The sequence below is a fragment of the Haemaphysalis longicornis genome, unplaced genomic scaffold (assembly GCF_048455015.1).
Source record: "Haemaphysalis longicornis isolate Haplotype H1 unplaced genomic scaffold, Haemaphysalis longicornis Haplotype H1 scaffold_41, whole genome shotgun sequence".
In the NCBI taxonomy this organism is placed as follows: Eukaryota; Metazoa; Arthropoda; class Arachnida; order Ixodida; family Ixodidae; genus Haemaphysalis; species Haemaphysalis longicornis.
This window is the reverse complement of record NW_027526365.1, coordinates 925534-943771: the sequence shown is the minus strand read 5'-3', so window position 1 is coordinate 943771 and position 18238 is coordinate 925534. Positions and strand designations below refer to the sequence as shown.

Sequence of the window (18238 nt, the reverse complement as noted above, 5' to 3'; positions counted from 1 at the left end):
GACTTTATTGCTATTTACCTTTGTCCACACCAACACCATATCGAGTCTTATTACCATCATCATCACCTTCAGCCTGTATACGTCCACTGCAGGGCAACGCCCTCTCCCATAAATCTCAGATTATCCCCATCCTGTGCTAACTGCGGCCAATTTATCCCAGCAAACTTCTTGATCTCATCGGCCCAACGAACGTTCGGGCACCCCCTGCCACGCTTACCTTCTCTGGGAACCACTCTGTTACCCTTAATGACCAATAGCTATCTTGCCTTCGCATTACATGCCGTGCACACGTCCATTTCTTCTTAATTTCTAATGTGTCCTTAACACGCGTTTGTTCCCTGTAATGCAACAAAGTGGCCATTTGGTCTTGTTGGTTGGACATTATTAGGGGACTACAGCGCAGCTTGCACATGGACAGAAGGGAGAACTATTTACACACGAGCGCTCGTGTGTGCCTAGTTCTCTTCTCTTCTGCCGTGTGCATATCTTTGTTCCCTGACCCACTCTGCTTTGTTCTTGTCCTTTATTGATACACCTATCTTTTTACGTTCCATTGCTCGCTGAGTCATGCTCAATTTAAGTTGAGCCTTTTTAGTGAGCCCTGAAGTTTCTGCCCACTAGGTGAGTACCGTCATACGTTTATACAGTTTCTTCTTCAGGGACAATGGTAGACTACCATTTATTATCTGCGAATGCATCGTATTCATGAGAGGTTATGGCCATTACTACACCAGGGTGGCCAATCCTGCTCTGGTTAGGGAGTGCGTTGCCGACAATGGTCACCGGTATCAATCCGCACTCCAAGTCTCCTATAGTAATACCCTCCACACGTGGTTTTCTTATCCGGTTGGCATTGTGCGGCACCGTGATTTGAGCCACGGTACTTCTGCACGCGAGGTGGATGCTGCATCTCTACGCCACCGCTGCAGTTTTATACCGAGTACTATACCGAGTACGACATGACTGATTGTCGGCCCGTGAGAACGTCAGTGATACAGTTTTTTTGCGCATTTTCTACACACGCTTTTGTTGAGATTGCTGAGAATAGCTGCGTTCACCAAACCCTTCGTTAGGTGGAGCGCGAGAATGATCCGTGGGGACTAACACGAGGCAGGTGCAATAATTACTTCCTATTTTTATAGGGGAATGTTTTGGGGTGCTGAGGTTTTGCAAACTGCCGAATATTGTGTTCGGGAGTTCGCGTATATCTTCTCGATGTTGCTGCAGTCTTTTTAGTATAATGCATACAAATCTTAACAACACGTAATGTACGGGAAATAGGTCGAAAATTCTCGATGTGTGGAAAGTTGCTTTGTAATAGAATGAAATGGGCCTCAGCCGTCTTACATACGGTAGGTATGGACGAAGCTGGAGCATGAATTGCGGTCCGTGTGCCTGTTGGAGTAATGCACGTCAAAAGACAAAGAAAACAACGTGCAGAAAAAGACGCAAGCACGACACATCAGTGGAGAGTCTTATAAGCGCTGGCGTTATCAGACTTTGCTTTCAAGGACGTTAAAAGCACGTGCGAAGACTCATGTCCCCGAGGGATTTTTTTGTATGCCTCAGTATAGTATTGTCAGCGATTTTGCCATTGGAAAGCAATGTGAGCTCTCTTTCACGAAGCTCGCTCAAAATTCGGGTAATATAGATCGTCCAAAATAAAAACCTATTAAGTACAAGAACTCCTTTAAGACTTCATAATACCTGCAATATATGTAATTGCCAGCTACTGTAAGGTAAATCATCGCAGTCATCTTGAAACAGGTTGATGGACTAAATAGTTGCGCTTATATAAAATGCGGATTAGGGCACGTCGAGTTCAAGGTTTTCTAGTGAGATTTAGTTTTACACTGCAGATAAAAAGAAATGTTAACTCAGGAGAACGCGTATCTAGTTTTCTGTAACAGGTTGGGAGATTTGGGCGATGTCTACGCCTTGTTAAACCCGTGAAAATAGCAATTCCACTATCTTCTTTCTTCTCTCTTGATGCCTATCTGGAGGCTACGTTTATTGTGTCCCACGTCCTTCTCTTGAATTGTGTCAAATAAATAAACTTAGTATGTGACATTTCCTTTGTTCAATGTCAAAGTTTGATTTCCATATTGTCACGGGCTCGTTCCCTTGGCTCCTTGCTACTTTAACTATAAACTGCACCGGTGGTCAACCCCTCTCTGCTGGTACGCGCCCTCTGGGATAAGCGGACCCAAAGGCTCACTCTGAGAAATCGGGGGAGTAGTTGAAGAGTCCAACAGTCATTGTACTCCTGCAAGCGTTGGCGCGCTCCCCTCGAAAGCTGCGGGGGTTGGATGCTATGTTCGCTCCCATGATGAGGAAGAGCGAAACTGACAGCGTACTCTTCTCGTGCGCGGCGGAGTGCAGCCCCAGTTGCGCTCCCGCACCAGTGAAGAGTAAAGCTGCACATCGTCTTCTCTCTCCAGTACGAAGAGTAAAATTGCAATTTCATTCTTGTCCAGTGCGGGAGTAAGCATAGAGATGCACTCCTACCATTTACGCACACCAACTCGTCGGCAATGTTTTATTTGCCTACGTATATATTATATATAGGAGAGGCCTTTGCCCTGCAGTGGGCATAGATAGGCTGGTGATGATATTATATAAAGCAGTTGTGTAAAAAGCACCCGAGTACTTCAGCTGCGCATTCTAGACGTGCAAGAATATGAATTCGTGTAACGATTGCTCGCAGCGTTCAGTGACATGAATGGATCAAGCTTAACAAAACTCAAAAAACGCATCTCTCGATTTGGTTTTGTTTATTTGTTTTGTTTTTTCCTCTATCATGGCTGAATTATCGACATTTAAAAAGTTGGCAGACTATGCATCATAAGAGGTGCGCGCCACGGAGGAACGAATACTGCGCGCCGATTTTACCGATTACGCCGATTACACTGAGGGCATCCCAGCGGCGGCGCGGCGGTGCACGCTGCGACTCCGTAGTTCAGCCCGATGAAGATACGGCGCACTACCACGGCGGATTTTCCGCCACGGGATCTCGCGTCGACGATGAAAACCGACACAGGCGGTGCACCCGCAAGGACCGGGCGAGCGACGACTAATCGCGCCAGACCGTGATGTCCCGCCAGCGCGGAACACAGGGCTGCGCTTTGTAAACAATGGGCTACGCACGAAGTGGACTTCCAAACAGACGCTTTATCCAACATGGGAAGTTAGACCTGCCCTTATCGTCATACTTCCTTGAACACACTACGACGCGTGCTCGCATCGAATTTGGAGAAACTAGGTTTTGAGAATTAAAGGTGTAATTATTGAGAAAACTGAGGTTACAGTGGATGAGGAGAGAAGAGCACGGGGAGAAAACGTCTCACGCGGTGCGCAGGCGTGGGGCGACTCTCCTCGGCGAACAGCACACACACGCCCCACGCAAGAGTCCAAAGCTCTAACTCGTTGGTATAAACATCCGACCGCGTTCGGTGCGACGGTGGCGGTTTCACGTGTTTCGTGCTCAGGGCTCGGCCCCTCGGCAGGCCGCTGGTGTTTTCGTTTTCGCCTCTCGGCGCCGGCATTCTCCTCGCGAGAATTATCCGAAGCTTCGGAGACGGCTTGCACAACATGGGAAGTTTGACCTGCCCTTATCGTCATACTTGCTTGAACGCAGTGCGACGCGTGCTCGCTAACTGCTTGCATGCCTGTGCGTCAGCGTTATATCACGAACACGTAAGCAAGCAGTATATTAGTTTGTTCGTGCGTGCGTGCGTGCGTGCGTTCGTGGAACTAGTTTTTATTTCGGACGGACATCACAGCTGCGGCGGCGCAGAGGCCGATACCGGAACTATGTCCACTGTGTAGCAATGCGCGCGCAATTGGCCGGGGCAACCGGAGTGCAGTCGCTGCCTTTGGAGGCTAATTTTGGGATGACGACCTTGGATTTATCTACCGGACGAAGAAACGCTGGCGGGAAGTGGAGGTAAGCCATTAGTTAACGTGGTATTCTTATCTTATGTATTTAGCGAAGCAGAGGTGCTCTCTACCTTCGGTACGCGGAAGCGGTTTGTCCTAACGTTTTCGTGACTCATTTTGACCGTTTCTTAGATTTGAAGGGCGGATTTTGTACCCGTATGCAAGCAGCGTCGATTCTTGCACCGTTTCAATCCCTTTGATTCGTGAAGTGTTGGTATCCTAGCTGAATGTTTTCGCAGGTAAGAAGCACGGTCGCGTGAGTAGTCGCAGCTCTACCCTGTACTCTTAGCTCGGCGGCTAGGGTTAGAGTGGCTGCCGTGCAGTAGCTCTGGCTGCCTGGGCGGCTCCAAAGAATTGCGTACAATAGGCTGAGTGTTAGGAGCGCGTCAAGCGCGTGGCAGTCACTAAAATTACAATAATTTTAGTGACCACCGCGCGTACAGCAGCAGACTGAAATGCTGTTCAGACAGGTTTTTTTCGTTTGGATTGAGGGCGGGATGGACGGAAAGGGGACTTTTCGGGGCGTACGCCCCGCACTGTTAAGGGGTAACTACATGCGTCTAAGGCGATGATCGAAGCGAGAAACCTCACTCAGTGTTTACGGCAAACAGGTATTGTGGGCGACACAGACAAGCGAAAATTTTTTGCACAGGCCGCTGACGGCGGCGACTGCGGCAGACGTGCCGTCGCCTTCGCGGCTTATTCCCGGCCAGAAGCAGCCCACAAGCGAGCGGCAGCTACGACGACGAAGGGCATTGACAGGAATGTATTACTTTTTTTCGTTTGTCGCTGTCGCCCACACTGTTTGTTGTAAACATTGCATTACTTTTTTCGCGTCGGTTGTTGCCGTCGCTGCATGTGGTTATCCCTTTAATTTTCGAGCGTTCTGATCGTTCAATAACGAGTTTATTGGTTCTCATAAAATGTTGCGATCTGCAGCGTGCATGCAACGAAGCGCACTCGAGAATGAAGAAAACAGTAGCTATATGACCCATTAGCAACTTTTCCACGCTGGAATTGTGAATGTATAATGGGCCGTACGTTGCAGTCGACTGAGGACAAAATCCAATGCAAATTCATTAGCGATTATAACCTTACAAAACGAGTTATCTTTACTGAAATTTTGTGCAATGTTTTATACCGGGAACGATAGCGGGGTAAACAATGGAAGCTACGGACACGTAAGCACTAATGGGTTTGGGGCGCATTGCGTAGGCAGACAGCTGTAGGGCACGCTATCTGACATGACATTGGCCAAGTGGCACAATGAGCGTGGCTGCATCGAAGGTCACCGCACATTCGCATCTAGACTGGTGACTGCGCCAAGCAGTATTGCATTTCAATACGGGTTCAGTGCGTGCTCTCGGCGCAAAAACTAATCTATCACCCAATAATCTTCATTTGACTGTCAAACTCGTTAATTTTTTTTTCATTGTAGAACTTATCGTTGCTGTCCCGCTCTTTCTGCCTATGTAGGAACCACGGGAAGACGCTACTTGCCCGAAGATTATTATTTTTTTTTTTGAGAGAGAGAGAGAGAGAGATCCCCGAGGCGTCAGCAGGAGTGGCCGTCGCATTCAAGACACTTCTCACATCCTTGGACATCGTGGATAGGTTTCCATTGCTGCTGTCTGTGTTTTGGCTGTTCCGTGCGTAATACGCTTCAAAGGCGAAGCGTACCCTCTTGCTTGTGTAGACGTTACTTCGGCTCAAGCACGGTGCCCTGGTCGGTACTGTTCTGAAGGCCGCCACCAACATTACGAAGCAGTCAGCTCGAACGAGTTTGTTTTTAATACCAATTTATGTCATTTTTAAATCTTACTAGCGCATCCTCATTTGAGAACCACCCGCCTAAAAAACCCAGTGGGAGTGTTTCCTGCGGTTTCCTGTTGTCCCACCAACAGTGGGCAGTGGAACGGAGCGGCCGCCACAATGGTCTCATCCAACCACTTTTTGCTTTTTGTCCAGTTATTCGCAGTCATCAGCACGAGCTCGCCAGTCTGCGTGGAACCACATGCGCCTGGCACGCCACACGGCACGTGCCCTCGCCTGCCCGAACCGAGCCGTTGTTGCCCGGTGCCACTTCAACCTCCCGTTCCGGTAACCCCTCAAGCTGCCATCAAGCCAACCGCATCGACATCGTCAAGCCACCCAGAAAGCTACAAATACAGCCAGCTTTGCACCGCGCACCTCAGTGGGCAGTGGAACGGAGCGGCCGCCACAATGGTCTCATCCAACCACTTTTTGCTTTTTGTCCAGTTATTCGCAGTCATCAGCACGAGCTCGCCAGTCTGCGTGGAACCACATGCGCCTGGCACGCCACACGGCACGTGCCCTCGCCTGCCCGAACCGAGCCGTTGTTGCCCGGTGCTACTTCAACCTCCCGTTCCGGTAACCCCTCAAGCTGCCATCAAGCCAACTGCATCGACATCGTCAAGCCACCCAGAAAGCTACAAATACAGCCATCCTTGCACCGCGCACCTCAGTGGCCAGTGGAACGGAGTGGCCGCCACAATGGTCTCATCCAACCACTTTTTGCTTTTTGTCCAGGTTGGTCCCTCCCAAGATTATAACGCCAAGCGATCTAGTAACTATTGTCTGCTGCTCCTTCCATGCCCACATGTGTTGCTTGATATAATCGCAGATTGTTTTCTCGTTGTAAAGGAACTTCTTTTTTGCGGGGATATAGAACAGAACCCTGGTCCGAATAGCGAAGTATTAGCCGCCATCAGCAAACTAACCGCACACTTGGATGAGCGTCATGACAACTTGCAGAAGTCTATTGACGATGTTAAAGAAAACCAGTTGCTACTTGATTCCAAAGTAACAGATTTAACCGCTCGACTAACTGTACTTCAACAGAAGGTTACTTCCCTCGAGAGCGTTCCAGACGATACACAGATGCAAGGTCTCGTAACGGCTGCCGTGCGACACGAAAGTGCCGCTCTCAGTTCACGGCTTGATGACTTCGAGGATCGCTCTCGTAGGGATAACCTAATATTTTATGGGCTATTAGATTCTGTCTCAGAAACCTGGGCTGAGTCTGAGCTAAAAGTCCGTGAAATCCTGTCTGCGTGCCTTAAACTGGAACTTCCTAATGAAGCCATCTCCCGTGCACACAGGATTGGAACCTTTGTGCAGAACAAATGTCGACCTGTCATTGTTCGTTTTAGTTCTTTCAAAACAAGAGAAGGTGTCTTTGCTAAGAAATCTATGCTTCGTAGCACCCACGTGTCAGTTAGCGAAGATTTCTGCAAGGCCACGCGCAGCATCCAGAAAAAGCTTTTAAATTTCGCGAAAACCACTGGGAAGCCATATTACCTCAAGTATAACAAGATAGTAATTAACAAGAAAGCCTACGTTTATTGTCCGGTCACCGATCGTGTAACTGAGGCTGGGCCTATTTATGATAACCCCGTACACGTTGCCCCCCAAGCAACAAACGCAGAAAGCGCAGGGACCAGCGCTCCTCCTTCACCACGAAAGCTAGATAAGCATTTTCGAGCACATGAATTTTCTTTTTTACAATGTAATTCTCGAAGTGTTACTAAGAAACGTGATGCCCTATCTGCACTAATAGATACATGTCTAGCTGATGTCGTCATAGTAACTGAAACCTGGCTGTCCGCGAAAATAGAAAATCAAGAAATATTTAACTGTTCAAAAAAGTTTAAGTTCTACCGCTGTGACCGGGGTACGAGGTGCGGGGCGGCGTATTGATTGCTATTAGCGACGAGATCAGGTCGTTCAATGTGCCTGTTGTTTCGCCGCTTGAAATTGTTGTCGCGTGTGTTCGCATTAACCACAAAGATATCATTGTTTGTGGCTGCTACCGGCCTCCTAACCTAACTACCGGCTTCGCAAATGATTTACACGATGTCCTAAATAAGTTGCGAGTAAGGTTTCCGGCTGCGCCTATGTTTCTCCTAGGTGATTTTAACTTCTCTAATGTTTCGTGGTCTCCCCCTTTTCCAACAATATCCAAAACTTCTGCTGACAGTGCTGCCTTTCTTGACGTGTGTTCAGACTTTAACCTTACCCAGCTGGTTAGTGCTCCAACCCGCATTACCTTGTCTACCTCCACAGTTCTAGACTTAGTGCTGACCACGCATCCCGACTTAATTAAATCCCTATCAGTTATTCCGGGCGTAAGCGACCATCTAGCTATTCATTTTAACATGACTAAAACAACTAAAAGAAGTGATAGCTCAAAAGTTTTTAGGGACTACAAAAGATCTGACTATGGTTTAATTAATAATGAGTTTCAGGTTTTCCTAAACGATTACCTTTCGAATTTTCTGGAAAGATTCGTGCAACAAAACTGGAATTTGTTTAAGCAGAAGGTAGCAGAACTTACCAATTGTTATATTCCACTCCGCAGAATTAAGCAAAACGCAAATCCCCTTGGTTCACGCTTACACTAAAACGACTACTCAACAAAAAGAAACGAATTTTTCGAAGGGCAAAGCTAACTAACAACGCGGAAAGGTGGTCCGCTTATCTTCACGCAGCTGACGAGTACGCTCGCGCATTATCCTTCGCAAAAGAAACTTATTATCAACAAACGCTTCCCTCCCTGCTTGCAACTAACCCACAGAAATTTTGGCAGACGATTAGCGGAAATGAAAAAAAGGCGATAGAATTAATCCATGATGATAACAGCCATGTACCAAAAGAAGCGTGTTGTGTCATTGAAAGCTCTGTGTTTTCATCGTGCTTTGTTAAATCTGCAGCCCTTTCTTTTCCCGACACCCCCCCTCACCACTTTGTTCCAATGGAACCACTTATATTTGACTGTTCTGGCATACGAAAATTGATCGAAAACATGAAATTGGCCAGCGCTCCAGGTGAAGACGGTATCTGTGCAAAGTTTTTGCATAATACCTCTGTTTACTCATCTGTAATTTTATGTAAGATTTTCACGCAGTCTTTGGAATGTCATTCCCTTCCGGGCGACTGGAAAGCGGGAGGGTGGTTTCTCTTCACAAATCAGGTGACGTTCATAACCCCCGATATTACTGTTACCGTGTAAGCTCATGGAACACGTCATCTATTCCCACATAATAACTTTTTTAGAAAACAACTACTTCCTTAGTGATCACCAGCATGGATTTTGGAAAAAGTACTCGTGTGAAACCCAGCTTCTCTGCTTTACTAATGACCTATTTCTTGCCCTTGATGCTTCTTCCCTTGTTGACTGTATTTTCCTCGACTTTGCTAAAGCTTTTGACACTGTATGCCATAAACTACTACTGCTAAAACTAAGCAAACTTAATCTTGATGCTAACATATTAAAATGGATTGAATGCTTTCTAACAGACCGCTCCCAATTTGTAACGGCTAATGAATCCAACTCCCCCCTCTCACCCGTAACCTCTGGCGTCCCACAAGGATCCGTTCTTGGCCCACTACTCTTCCTGATTTACATTAACGACTTGCCACATAACATCTCTTCTTCCATAAAGCTTTTCGCCGATGATTGTGTTATTTACCGCGAAATTAAAACCCCTTCTGACCACCTTGCCCTTCAGTGTGACTTAGACAATGTTTCATCCTGGTGCAAATATTTGGCTAATGAACCTTAATGTTACTAAATGCAAGATAATGAGAGTTTGACGTCGAACATGTAATATTTCTACTAACTACGTACTTAATAATTCCCCCCTTACTAAAGTTAGCACTTACAAGTACCTTGGCGTTGCAATTTCTGAGAACCTTTCCTGGCAAACTCACATTGACGTTATTATAAACAGTGCTAACCGAACTCTTGGTTATTTACGCCGTAACTTCTCCCTTGCCCCGATGGAACTGAAACTTCTTCTCTATAAAACATTAGTGCGACCTAAGCTCGAATATTCATCATCTGTATGGGATCCACGCGTAAACGTTCATATCAGTAGCCTCGAAGCAATTCAAAATCGCGCCGCTCGCTTCATTTTGTCCAACTATTCCCGTACAGCCAGCGTAACTCATATGAAGTCAACCTTAAATCTACCTAGCCTATCACTTCGCCGCAAAATCTCGCGCCTGTGCCTCTTCCACGAGTTGTACCATACCATACCCTCACTGAGTAACTCACTTTTTTTGCCGCCATCCTACATTTCATCCCGCAGCGATCACCACTTGAAAGTTGGAATTCCAAGCAGCCGTACAAACCTTCATTTTAATTCATTCGTGCCCACAACAAGCTCAGACTGGAATCACCTTCCCGCTTCCATCGCATCCATCACTGACCCTGCCAATTTCAAGAGTACCATGAACGCATACCCTTTTTAAACATGCTCCATTTGTTTGTACATATTGTTATTTTGTTTTTTCACCACTCCTCTCTGTAACGCCTTGTGCATTGAGAGTAAATAAATGAAATGAAATGAAATGTATTTGTTGCAGTGTTCCTGTGTCAATGGCTTTGTATTTGTGTTGATTGCAGCTTTTAATGCGTGAATAGTAATCCACGCTGAATTGTTTTAGTCGAAGATTTTTGTTTCGCAAAATTTATTTGTAGATGTTTTTAATGTGTCCTAAATAAGAGCTGGCTTTCCAGTCCATGTGAAGCACTCAGTGATGTACCAAGGGCATTTTGTTTTATGTTATACTGTTAACTATTCTCCCACTGCTGCATTTCTACTGAAGCTTTTCGTGCTAATGCCAGTACCTTTTTATTTGTGGATGTTAATGTCATTTTTATTGTCTTAATTTAATGTTTTAATTTCAGTGTTTTCAATTGCTTTGCTGCATTTTTATTTGTGAATTATTCTTGTATGTATCTTACATAGGCGCTACGTCTCGTGTGTGCATGTGGAGTAGGAACCATTTTTATGCTGTGATAGTTTAATTCCAAATAAATTGCTTTTTGTGTGAAATTGCAGAATGAACCGATTATTGTATTTTTTGAAAAATAAAGTCTGACATTGTTTTTCCTTCTTTTCCATGTTTCAAAATACCTTGTACTCTTTTGTTTGCTTGTAACTGCCTATAGTACCATCGTGGGGAGGGGGTGGGGGGGGGGGGGTCCTGGTAGCAGGCGGAGCGAAAACACGCTGTCTAGCGGGGAATAGCAGGACGCTCTTGAGGCGTAACGAGATGCTTTCCAAGAGAGAGTAGTGGTACCCTTGTGCAGTATCCGGGAACGCCGCTGCCAATAGAGATTATTCACGCCTAAAGGGAGTGACGGAACGCTGCCTTGGAGATGGCATAGCAATTCCCACACAGTGTTCAAGTACTCCGCTTCGAAAGCAGCAAGTAAATCCCACGAGGAGTGTTTCACCTCTCGTTTGGCCGCCACGCGCTACTCCTATGAAGAGTAGCCCAATGCTTCCAAAGGGAGTGAAATATGGGACAAAAGTTTTTACTCCTAGACCCAGTGCCCAGCACTCCTCGTCTTCTTAGAGTGCTGGAGAAGGAAGATAAAGATGCTCGGTGATGTTAGTGTGCGTGCTGTCCCTGAGACATCGCAGCTACCTTTGCTGCCACTACTCTCGCCTTTATTTTTGTAAACACAAGTTTTGAATGCATTCCCTTCGTTCCCACGTCACAATATTGTGCAGAAAGTGAATTATTAATTAGTGGGTTATCGTTTTAATGTGGTTGTTAGCTACTGCTCAGAAAAAGGGGGGTTCTGCTTTGTCAAACTGTATATGACAGGTTTTTCCGTTCATCCTCCACCTGCTGCTCAGATGTGTAATAAATAAAGATCTCGCTTTATTTGAAATATATATCGTGGTATCAAAATAACAGGACAGCGTCATTACAGTACTGTGGGACGTATGTCCTTGAAATGGCCACCTGCGAAGGTTTGCTGTGCGTTTACGAGGTTGTTCTTTTTTTCAGCTGACGATGCGTTTTGGGCACAGCTTGAAAGCTTCTACGTGGATGCAGCATTTGATAAATTCAGCAAAAGTGTTGAACAGAGCATACCACCCACAAAGCCCATTGTACTGAAAAACATTGTTCGGATTGATGCCAATGGCGGGGAGCCTATCCCAATTATATCTCTGGGAAAATTTGTTGGACTCGGGTCAATTGGAAGAGAAGGAAGTTGCACTGTTAAAGAGGGAGGCGAAAGTCGTAGAGTGTGGTGCAAAGTAAAACTTTCTCACATTGAGAACACTTTACCAAAAGTGAAGGAATCAATTGATTATGTTGTAAGCATCAGCGCCACTGGATCTCTATCATTCCATCTTCATTCAGGTACGTTATGTTTTTGTAGTTAATTTATTGTGCACTTAATAAGTAGAATCATGCAGGAATTTTTCAAAAAAGTAAAAAGAGCGCAATGAGCGAGGAGAGAGAAACACAGTAGGCTGGGGAGCCCTCGTCCAGTATACTGTGCTTCTCTGTCCTTGTGAATTGCGCGCTTTTTAATTTTTTTGAAGCCATGAACCAAGCCGCCCGACAACTCTTTCTGATAAGAAAATTTCTACTTTCGAGAATATGTTATTACGCTTCCTCTGTTAACCCTTTCTGCTAATATGACACACAATTGGTAAACGCGGCATTGCCACTCATTTATATTTTATTTTTTGTGGCCACTTGCACTCCGGGCCCTTAACAACCTTCGCCGCAGTTCGTGGAACATTTCGGGCTTTCGTAGCCTCTTTCGATACAAGATTTCACTGATTCGTATACATAAAAATGGCAATTATATGCACTTTTGGGTAATGTATTATAATTGCTGCCGCTGATTTTGTGTTCAGCAATGCGCAACTCTTCTCGATGTTTCTCAATGCATAGAAGGGCTCACCAGCAATGCAGGAATATACATACAATGATCCTGTCACGTAATACAGGTAGTTCCCCGCACTATTCACATTGCCAAATGGTATCATTTTTTGCTCACTGCGAAAAATTGTCTTGCCCTACACCCTGAGCCAGTAGAACTGCTCCTTGCACAGAAACATTTCTATGGCCCAGAAGCGGGAGCCGGGTTTTACTCTATAGCACAGTGAAGCAAGCTGGTCCAGTTCTCTGTCTTCCTATTGTACGTCTTGAAAAACAAGAAATGCTCGACTTCATTTAAATAACTCAGTAATTCGCGGACGCGGTCTATATGGTGCAAAGGATCATCACCACCTGTTGGTTATTAAATTAAAAATATAAGTTTACAACCCCTTACATATTGATTACAGTGACTTCAGTCGACGCAATATGATGCACAACTTGTGGAAAATCAGGGAGGATTGTTCCTTAAAATACCGATTGAACACGGTGACCTATCTGTAGGACATTTTTACGCACAGGTGGAAATGCGTAAGAATAACCTCAGAATCAGAAGGCTATTTTATGAGAAGGCTTCGCTCAATACAGATTTGAACAATGCACAGGTCCTACTTTCTGTCAAGCTAGCAGGACAAGGTATGGACCATACAAGGCCTGCACATATCGTCTTTTTACAGTCTCATCGGGATTTAGCTCGGGGGTGTGGGTTTGAAGGTGAGTCCCGTTGCTCCAAAAAACACTATACGTGGCTCGCATTGAAAACTTAAAGGGGCCCTGAAAGGCGTTTTGAGCACACTAAATGAACTAGCGCAATCGTTAGATTGGGTCGTCAACGTCATCTGTGCCAAGTATTACTCTTTTACGCGCAGCGGAAAGCTCACACTTTTGTTGCAAAGTTTGTCGCTTTTTTCTCACCCTTTCCTTCGTGTTTTTGGACGCCGCCATCTTCACATGTCTACATCATCGATTCCCAGATGTTCGTCATGAGCTAGACATCCTGCTATTGGGCGGCTTTTTCACGCACTTCCGGCAAAGAGATGAGTCGTCTGCTCAGCGTCGGCTCGCCGGCTGATCTGCCGGCGGAGTGCCGGAGTGCTTGGACATTTTACGACAAACGAAACAAGTGTAAACAAACGTTTAACCGTTTGTATTAAATGCAGCACGGCCATAACACGACATGGATATTCCCTTACCTGAGTACGTTCCGTAAAGAAAGCGTTGAAGCCCCGTGGCACTTCTTTCGTGCAATCGCAGAGAACGCCCTGAGCCGAATGCCCGGGTTTGACGCATACATTTTATTCTACTTCAAAACAATCCAGAGATGGGTTTCGAACGAACACAACGTCACAACATGCGTTGCAAGTCTGAACCGCGACTGAAAGACGATGGGTTGCCTCCTCCTGCCCGTCGTAAATTCGGCACTCACCTCGCGCGCGGTTTGCGGGGACGAACAGCAAGTCACTTAACTCCGACGCACAAGCCGAGATGGTTTTAGCCACGCACACTGCACATACCCCATGCGAAGTTGAGTCGTACGTCGCTCGAGAAAGATAACCCAGACCATGGGAAGCACTATCCACCCGCAGAAGCACAACGTCGCATTGCATCGCAAAACAAAGACGTCCACAACACACACACACCATCGCCTCCTGTAATGTCAAACGCATCTCGCACTTCCCAATGGGAGTGGGTGGTACGCCTGCAGTGCCCACATGTCGCGAGGTGGGGCCCCGAGCTGAACCGGGAACACGCAACCGTAACTGAGTTCTACAGTGGTTTCTGCCTTGTTGTCAAGGCAACCGATGTTTGAGATTCTCAAAGAAGTGGCGCTCGCTCCAGCGCTAGAAAGCTCAGAGCCGCGGTGGAGCATGCTTTGCCAACGTTGCCGCTCTCCACCACGCGTCGCCCCAAGCTGAACTGGTCACATGATTGAAGGGTTTTGTGCACGGGTTCTGTATCGATTTAAAATGTCTTTTTCACATGCCGCCGGCAGGAATTACGACCGCCGCAAAATAAGACCCGGCACCAGTGGGGCCACATCTGATACGGCACTTTTTGGATAAACAGTGTCGGTGCATCAAAGGGAACGAGCGCACGATCTTCCCCTACGGCTGCGAGTTCGCCGCCGATAAAAAGTCACGTGCCACCGATAGCAACTGCACTAACGAACACCGCGAAAGGGCAAGGCGAGGCCGCCGCACATATGCGGCCAGATTTTTCGTTCGGTTTTCCAGCCTTGAGCGAAGTGCGGAATTCATGGTGTCAACAAAGCTTGCCCGTAGCAGACGACAGTAGCAGCGCAATAGCGGAAGTACGTCACCGCTGCGGAGCGCAGCATCATGGGAGGCAAAGCTCGCGCGCCGTCAACAGCGGAGAGTAAGTCGAAAGGAGGAGGAAACACGGAGCGACGATAATGCGCGGTTTTTGATTTACGATTTCTCAGCTAATACTCATCGCTTTAACAAAATTCTTGCGGGAGGAGATTGCAAATACATTGCTTTATTTTAGTACATGTACACCCATGCATCGGCGGAAGGTATTTCAGGACCCCTTTAAGGAAAGAGCAACATTTTCCCTAGCCGTAGTCAAGGTCAGCCAAGTTTAATATAACATTACAGTAGTGCTCAAGACATAGGAAAAAAAAACCATGTCGGGCTTGACGATGCCTGTGCGTCATTTTACATAGTCATGTAGGAAACTAATTGGTGGGCTGATTGAAAGAGAATTACCCGTGTGCTCTAACACCTCCCCCTTTCCCCCTGTTTCCACGGGAGGAAAGGGGAATTACTGTGTTAAATTTGTTTTCATTCGAATTTCATTCGTTCTATTTCTTTTTTTGTTCTTTTTTCTGACGTTCGTACCCCGTGACTGTGATTTGTTTTGATCTTTCTTGCCCGATTCCACTTATACCATCATTTTCGCTGCCGACCAGCCACAATCCCATAGTACAAACGCTCCCTTCCCTTGCCCTGCCCTCGCCCTGCCTAGATTCTCTCTGTATAAAACCCTGAAACCAACTTATTCCCTACTCCAAAGAAAGGAAGTCCTCTTCCTCAAAGGTCAGTAAGCTTTTATTTCTTTAATGATTTTTTCGCGTCTCTGTCTCTACTTAACTATCACACACACACACACACACACACACACACACACACACACACACACACAAATATATATATATATATATATATATATATATATATATATATATATATATATATATACAGAAACAAATGCGGGCAGTCTACAACGCCAAAGAAGGCATAGGGAATGGTTGGACTATATTTTCTTTTTATTTTTTATTTTTTTCTTCTGACCCTCAAGCGTCAGATACACTTGTAGTAAAATATAAATACCCCAGGAAGTGAAGCAGAACACAGTCGCCCAGATAGCCGAATTGGTAAGGCATTCGAAATCTGATCGAAAGGCGTGGGTTCGGTCCCCACTCTAGGCGCGTGTTTTTCTTCCTTTCTTTCTATCTCGCTTCAATTAATATGAAAAAAAATAATTTCATAACGGTAAAAAAAAATATAGTCCAACCATTCCCCTACGCCTTCTTTTGCGTTGTAGACTGCCCGCATTTCTTTCTGTATTTCCTAACGAGCCCCTCATTTCCTATCCATATTATCCTGCGAAAGCTTAGCGAGGGCCTCGGTTGTGGCAGCCTTGATGCCAAGGTAGCATAAGAAGGTTTCCCGCCAGTTACCCGCTTATGACAGGCTGTAGACGTTCGCGTCACGCCCCGGGGGTTGAAAAGAAGGTCCCCTTCTCCCCGTGTAGTCTGAGTGGCGCTGGCTACCACCCTCAAGCGTCAGATACAGTTGTAATAAAATATAAATACCCCAGAAAGTGAAGCAGAACACAGTCGCCCAGATAACCGAATTGGTAAGGCATTCGAGATCTAATCGAAAGGCGTGGGTTCGGTCCCCACTCTGGGCGCGTGTTTTTCTTCCTTTCTTTCTTTCTCGCTTCAATTATTATTATGATGATGATGAATAAACTTTATTGGAGACCAGGTGCTGATGTTAGGGCACCCGCCCAGTGGGAGGCTTCCTTAGTCCGGGATGCCTTGGGTTATGCTGGCCATCCGTGCCCTCTCCACCAATCGTCGCTGGTGTGGAAGGTCGGAGCTGGTCAGCAGCTCCACCCACTGCTCATAAGTAGGGTTGGGGTTAGGGGTGAGGGAAGGGGATTGCTGGCACTCCCATACAATGTGGTACAGGGTGCCTGGGTTGGGGCAGGAGTTGCATGTGGCAGGGTATTGGGTTGGATACATGGCATGTAGCAGGGTGTTATGTGGGTAGGAGTTTGTCTGTGGGCGCCGGAAGGTAGTAGCTTCATCGCGAGAGAGGTTCGGCTGAAGGAATGGGTATTTGCGACGCTCGTTCCTGTAGTGGGCGAGTATTTCGGCGTATGTTTGCAGCGGGGTGGGCTTAACTGTTGCTTCCGATGGGGGTTCGTGGCCCTCGTGAGAAACGGCCCGGTGTGAGTGAGCGCGGGCAGCGGCGTGTGCCGCTTCGTTACCCCCGAGGGATTCGTGACCTGGAGTCCAAATTATTTGCAGTTCTGGGAGTAGTTTCGCTTGTTGCAGAATTTTCAAGGCGGGTTGTGATATGCGTCCTTTAATGTAGTTCCTGCAAGCGGCTTGGCAGTCAGTAACAATGATTAAAAAGTCTTGGCCTGTTGTGGCGGCAAGAGCAATGGCAACCTCTTCAGCTGTTTCGGCGGAGTTGGTGAAAACAGACACTGCAGCGAGCTCAGTTCCTCTGGCATTAACCACGCTGGCGGCTTGTGCAGATTTGTGGGGGTATGGCGATGCATCTGTATATCGGGTGCAGGGAGGTGGTGGTATTAATTATAAATGGTGCGGGATCTTGCTGCTCGGCGTGCTTTGTTGTAGGTGGGGTGCATATTTCTTGGGATTGGAGCAACGCGAATGTTTTGTCGTAAAGCCAGAGGGATGCGAATTTTCCGGTCGTGGTTGGGCGGTATAGAGTATTGAAGTTTCAAGAGCGTTGCCCTACCCGTTGGAGTTAGTTTAGGCCGCTGTATTTGAGAAGTGTGGTGTGCCTCTTCGATTTCTTCCCATGAATTTATATGAAAAAAAAAATATAATTTCATAACGGTAAAAAAAATATAGTCCAACCATTTCCCTATGCCTTCTTTGGCGTTGTAGACTGCCCGCATTTCTTTCTGTATTTCCTAACGAGCCCCTCATTTCCTAATCATATTATCCTGCGAAAGCGAGCGAGGGCCTCGGTTGTGGCAGCCTTGATGCCAAGGTAGCATAAGAGGGTTTCCCGCCAGTTACCCGCTTATGACAGGCTGTAGACGTTCGCGTCACGCCCCGGGGGTTGAAAAGAAGGTCCCCTTCTCCCCGTGTAGTCTGAGTGGCGCTGGCTACCACCCTCAAGCGTCAGATACAGTTGTAGTAAAATATAAATACCCCAGAAAGTGAAGCAGAACACCGTCGCCCAGATAGCCGAATTGGTAAGGAATTCGAGATCTAATCGAAAGGCGTGGGTTCGGTCCCCACTCTGGGCGCGTGTTTTTCTTCCTTTCTTTCTTTCTCGCTTCAATTATT

General features: G+C 46.6%; 1 protein-coding gene across 1 annotated transcript in view; it reads left to right on the top strand.

Moving 5' to 3' along the window:
* LOC144137581 (uncharacterized) overlaps positions 1-18238 on the top strand; it is a 130907-nt gene that overhangs the window by 88279 nt on the left and 24390 nt on the right. Inside the window, exon 4 of the mRNA XM_077669503.1 lies at positions 5908-7424. Within this exon, the coding sequence (XP_077525629.1) occupies positions 5908-7424 (1517 nt within the window). The remainder of the gene's footprint in view (positions 1-5907; positions 7425-18238) is intronic.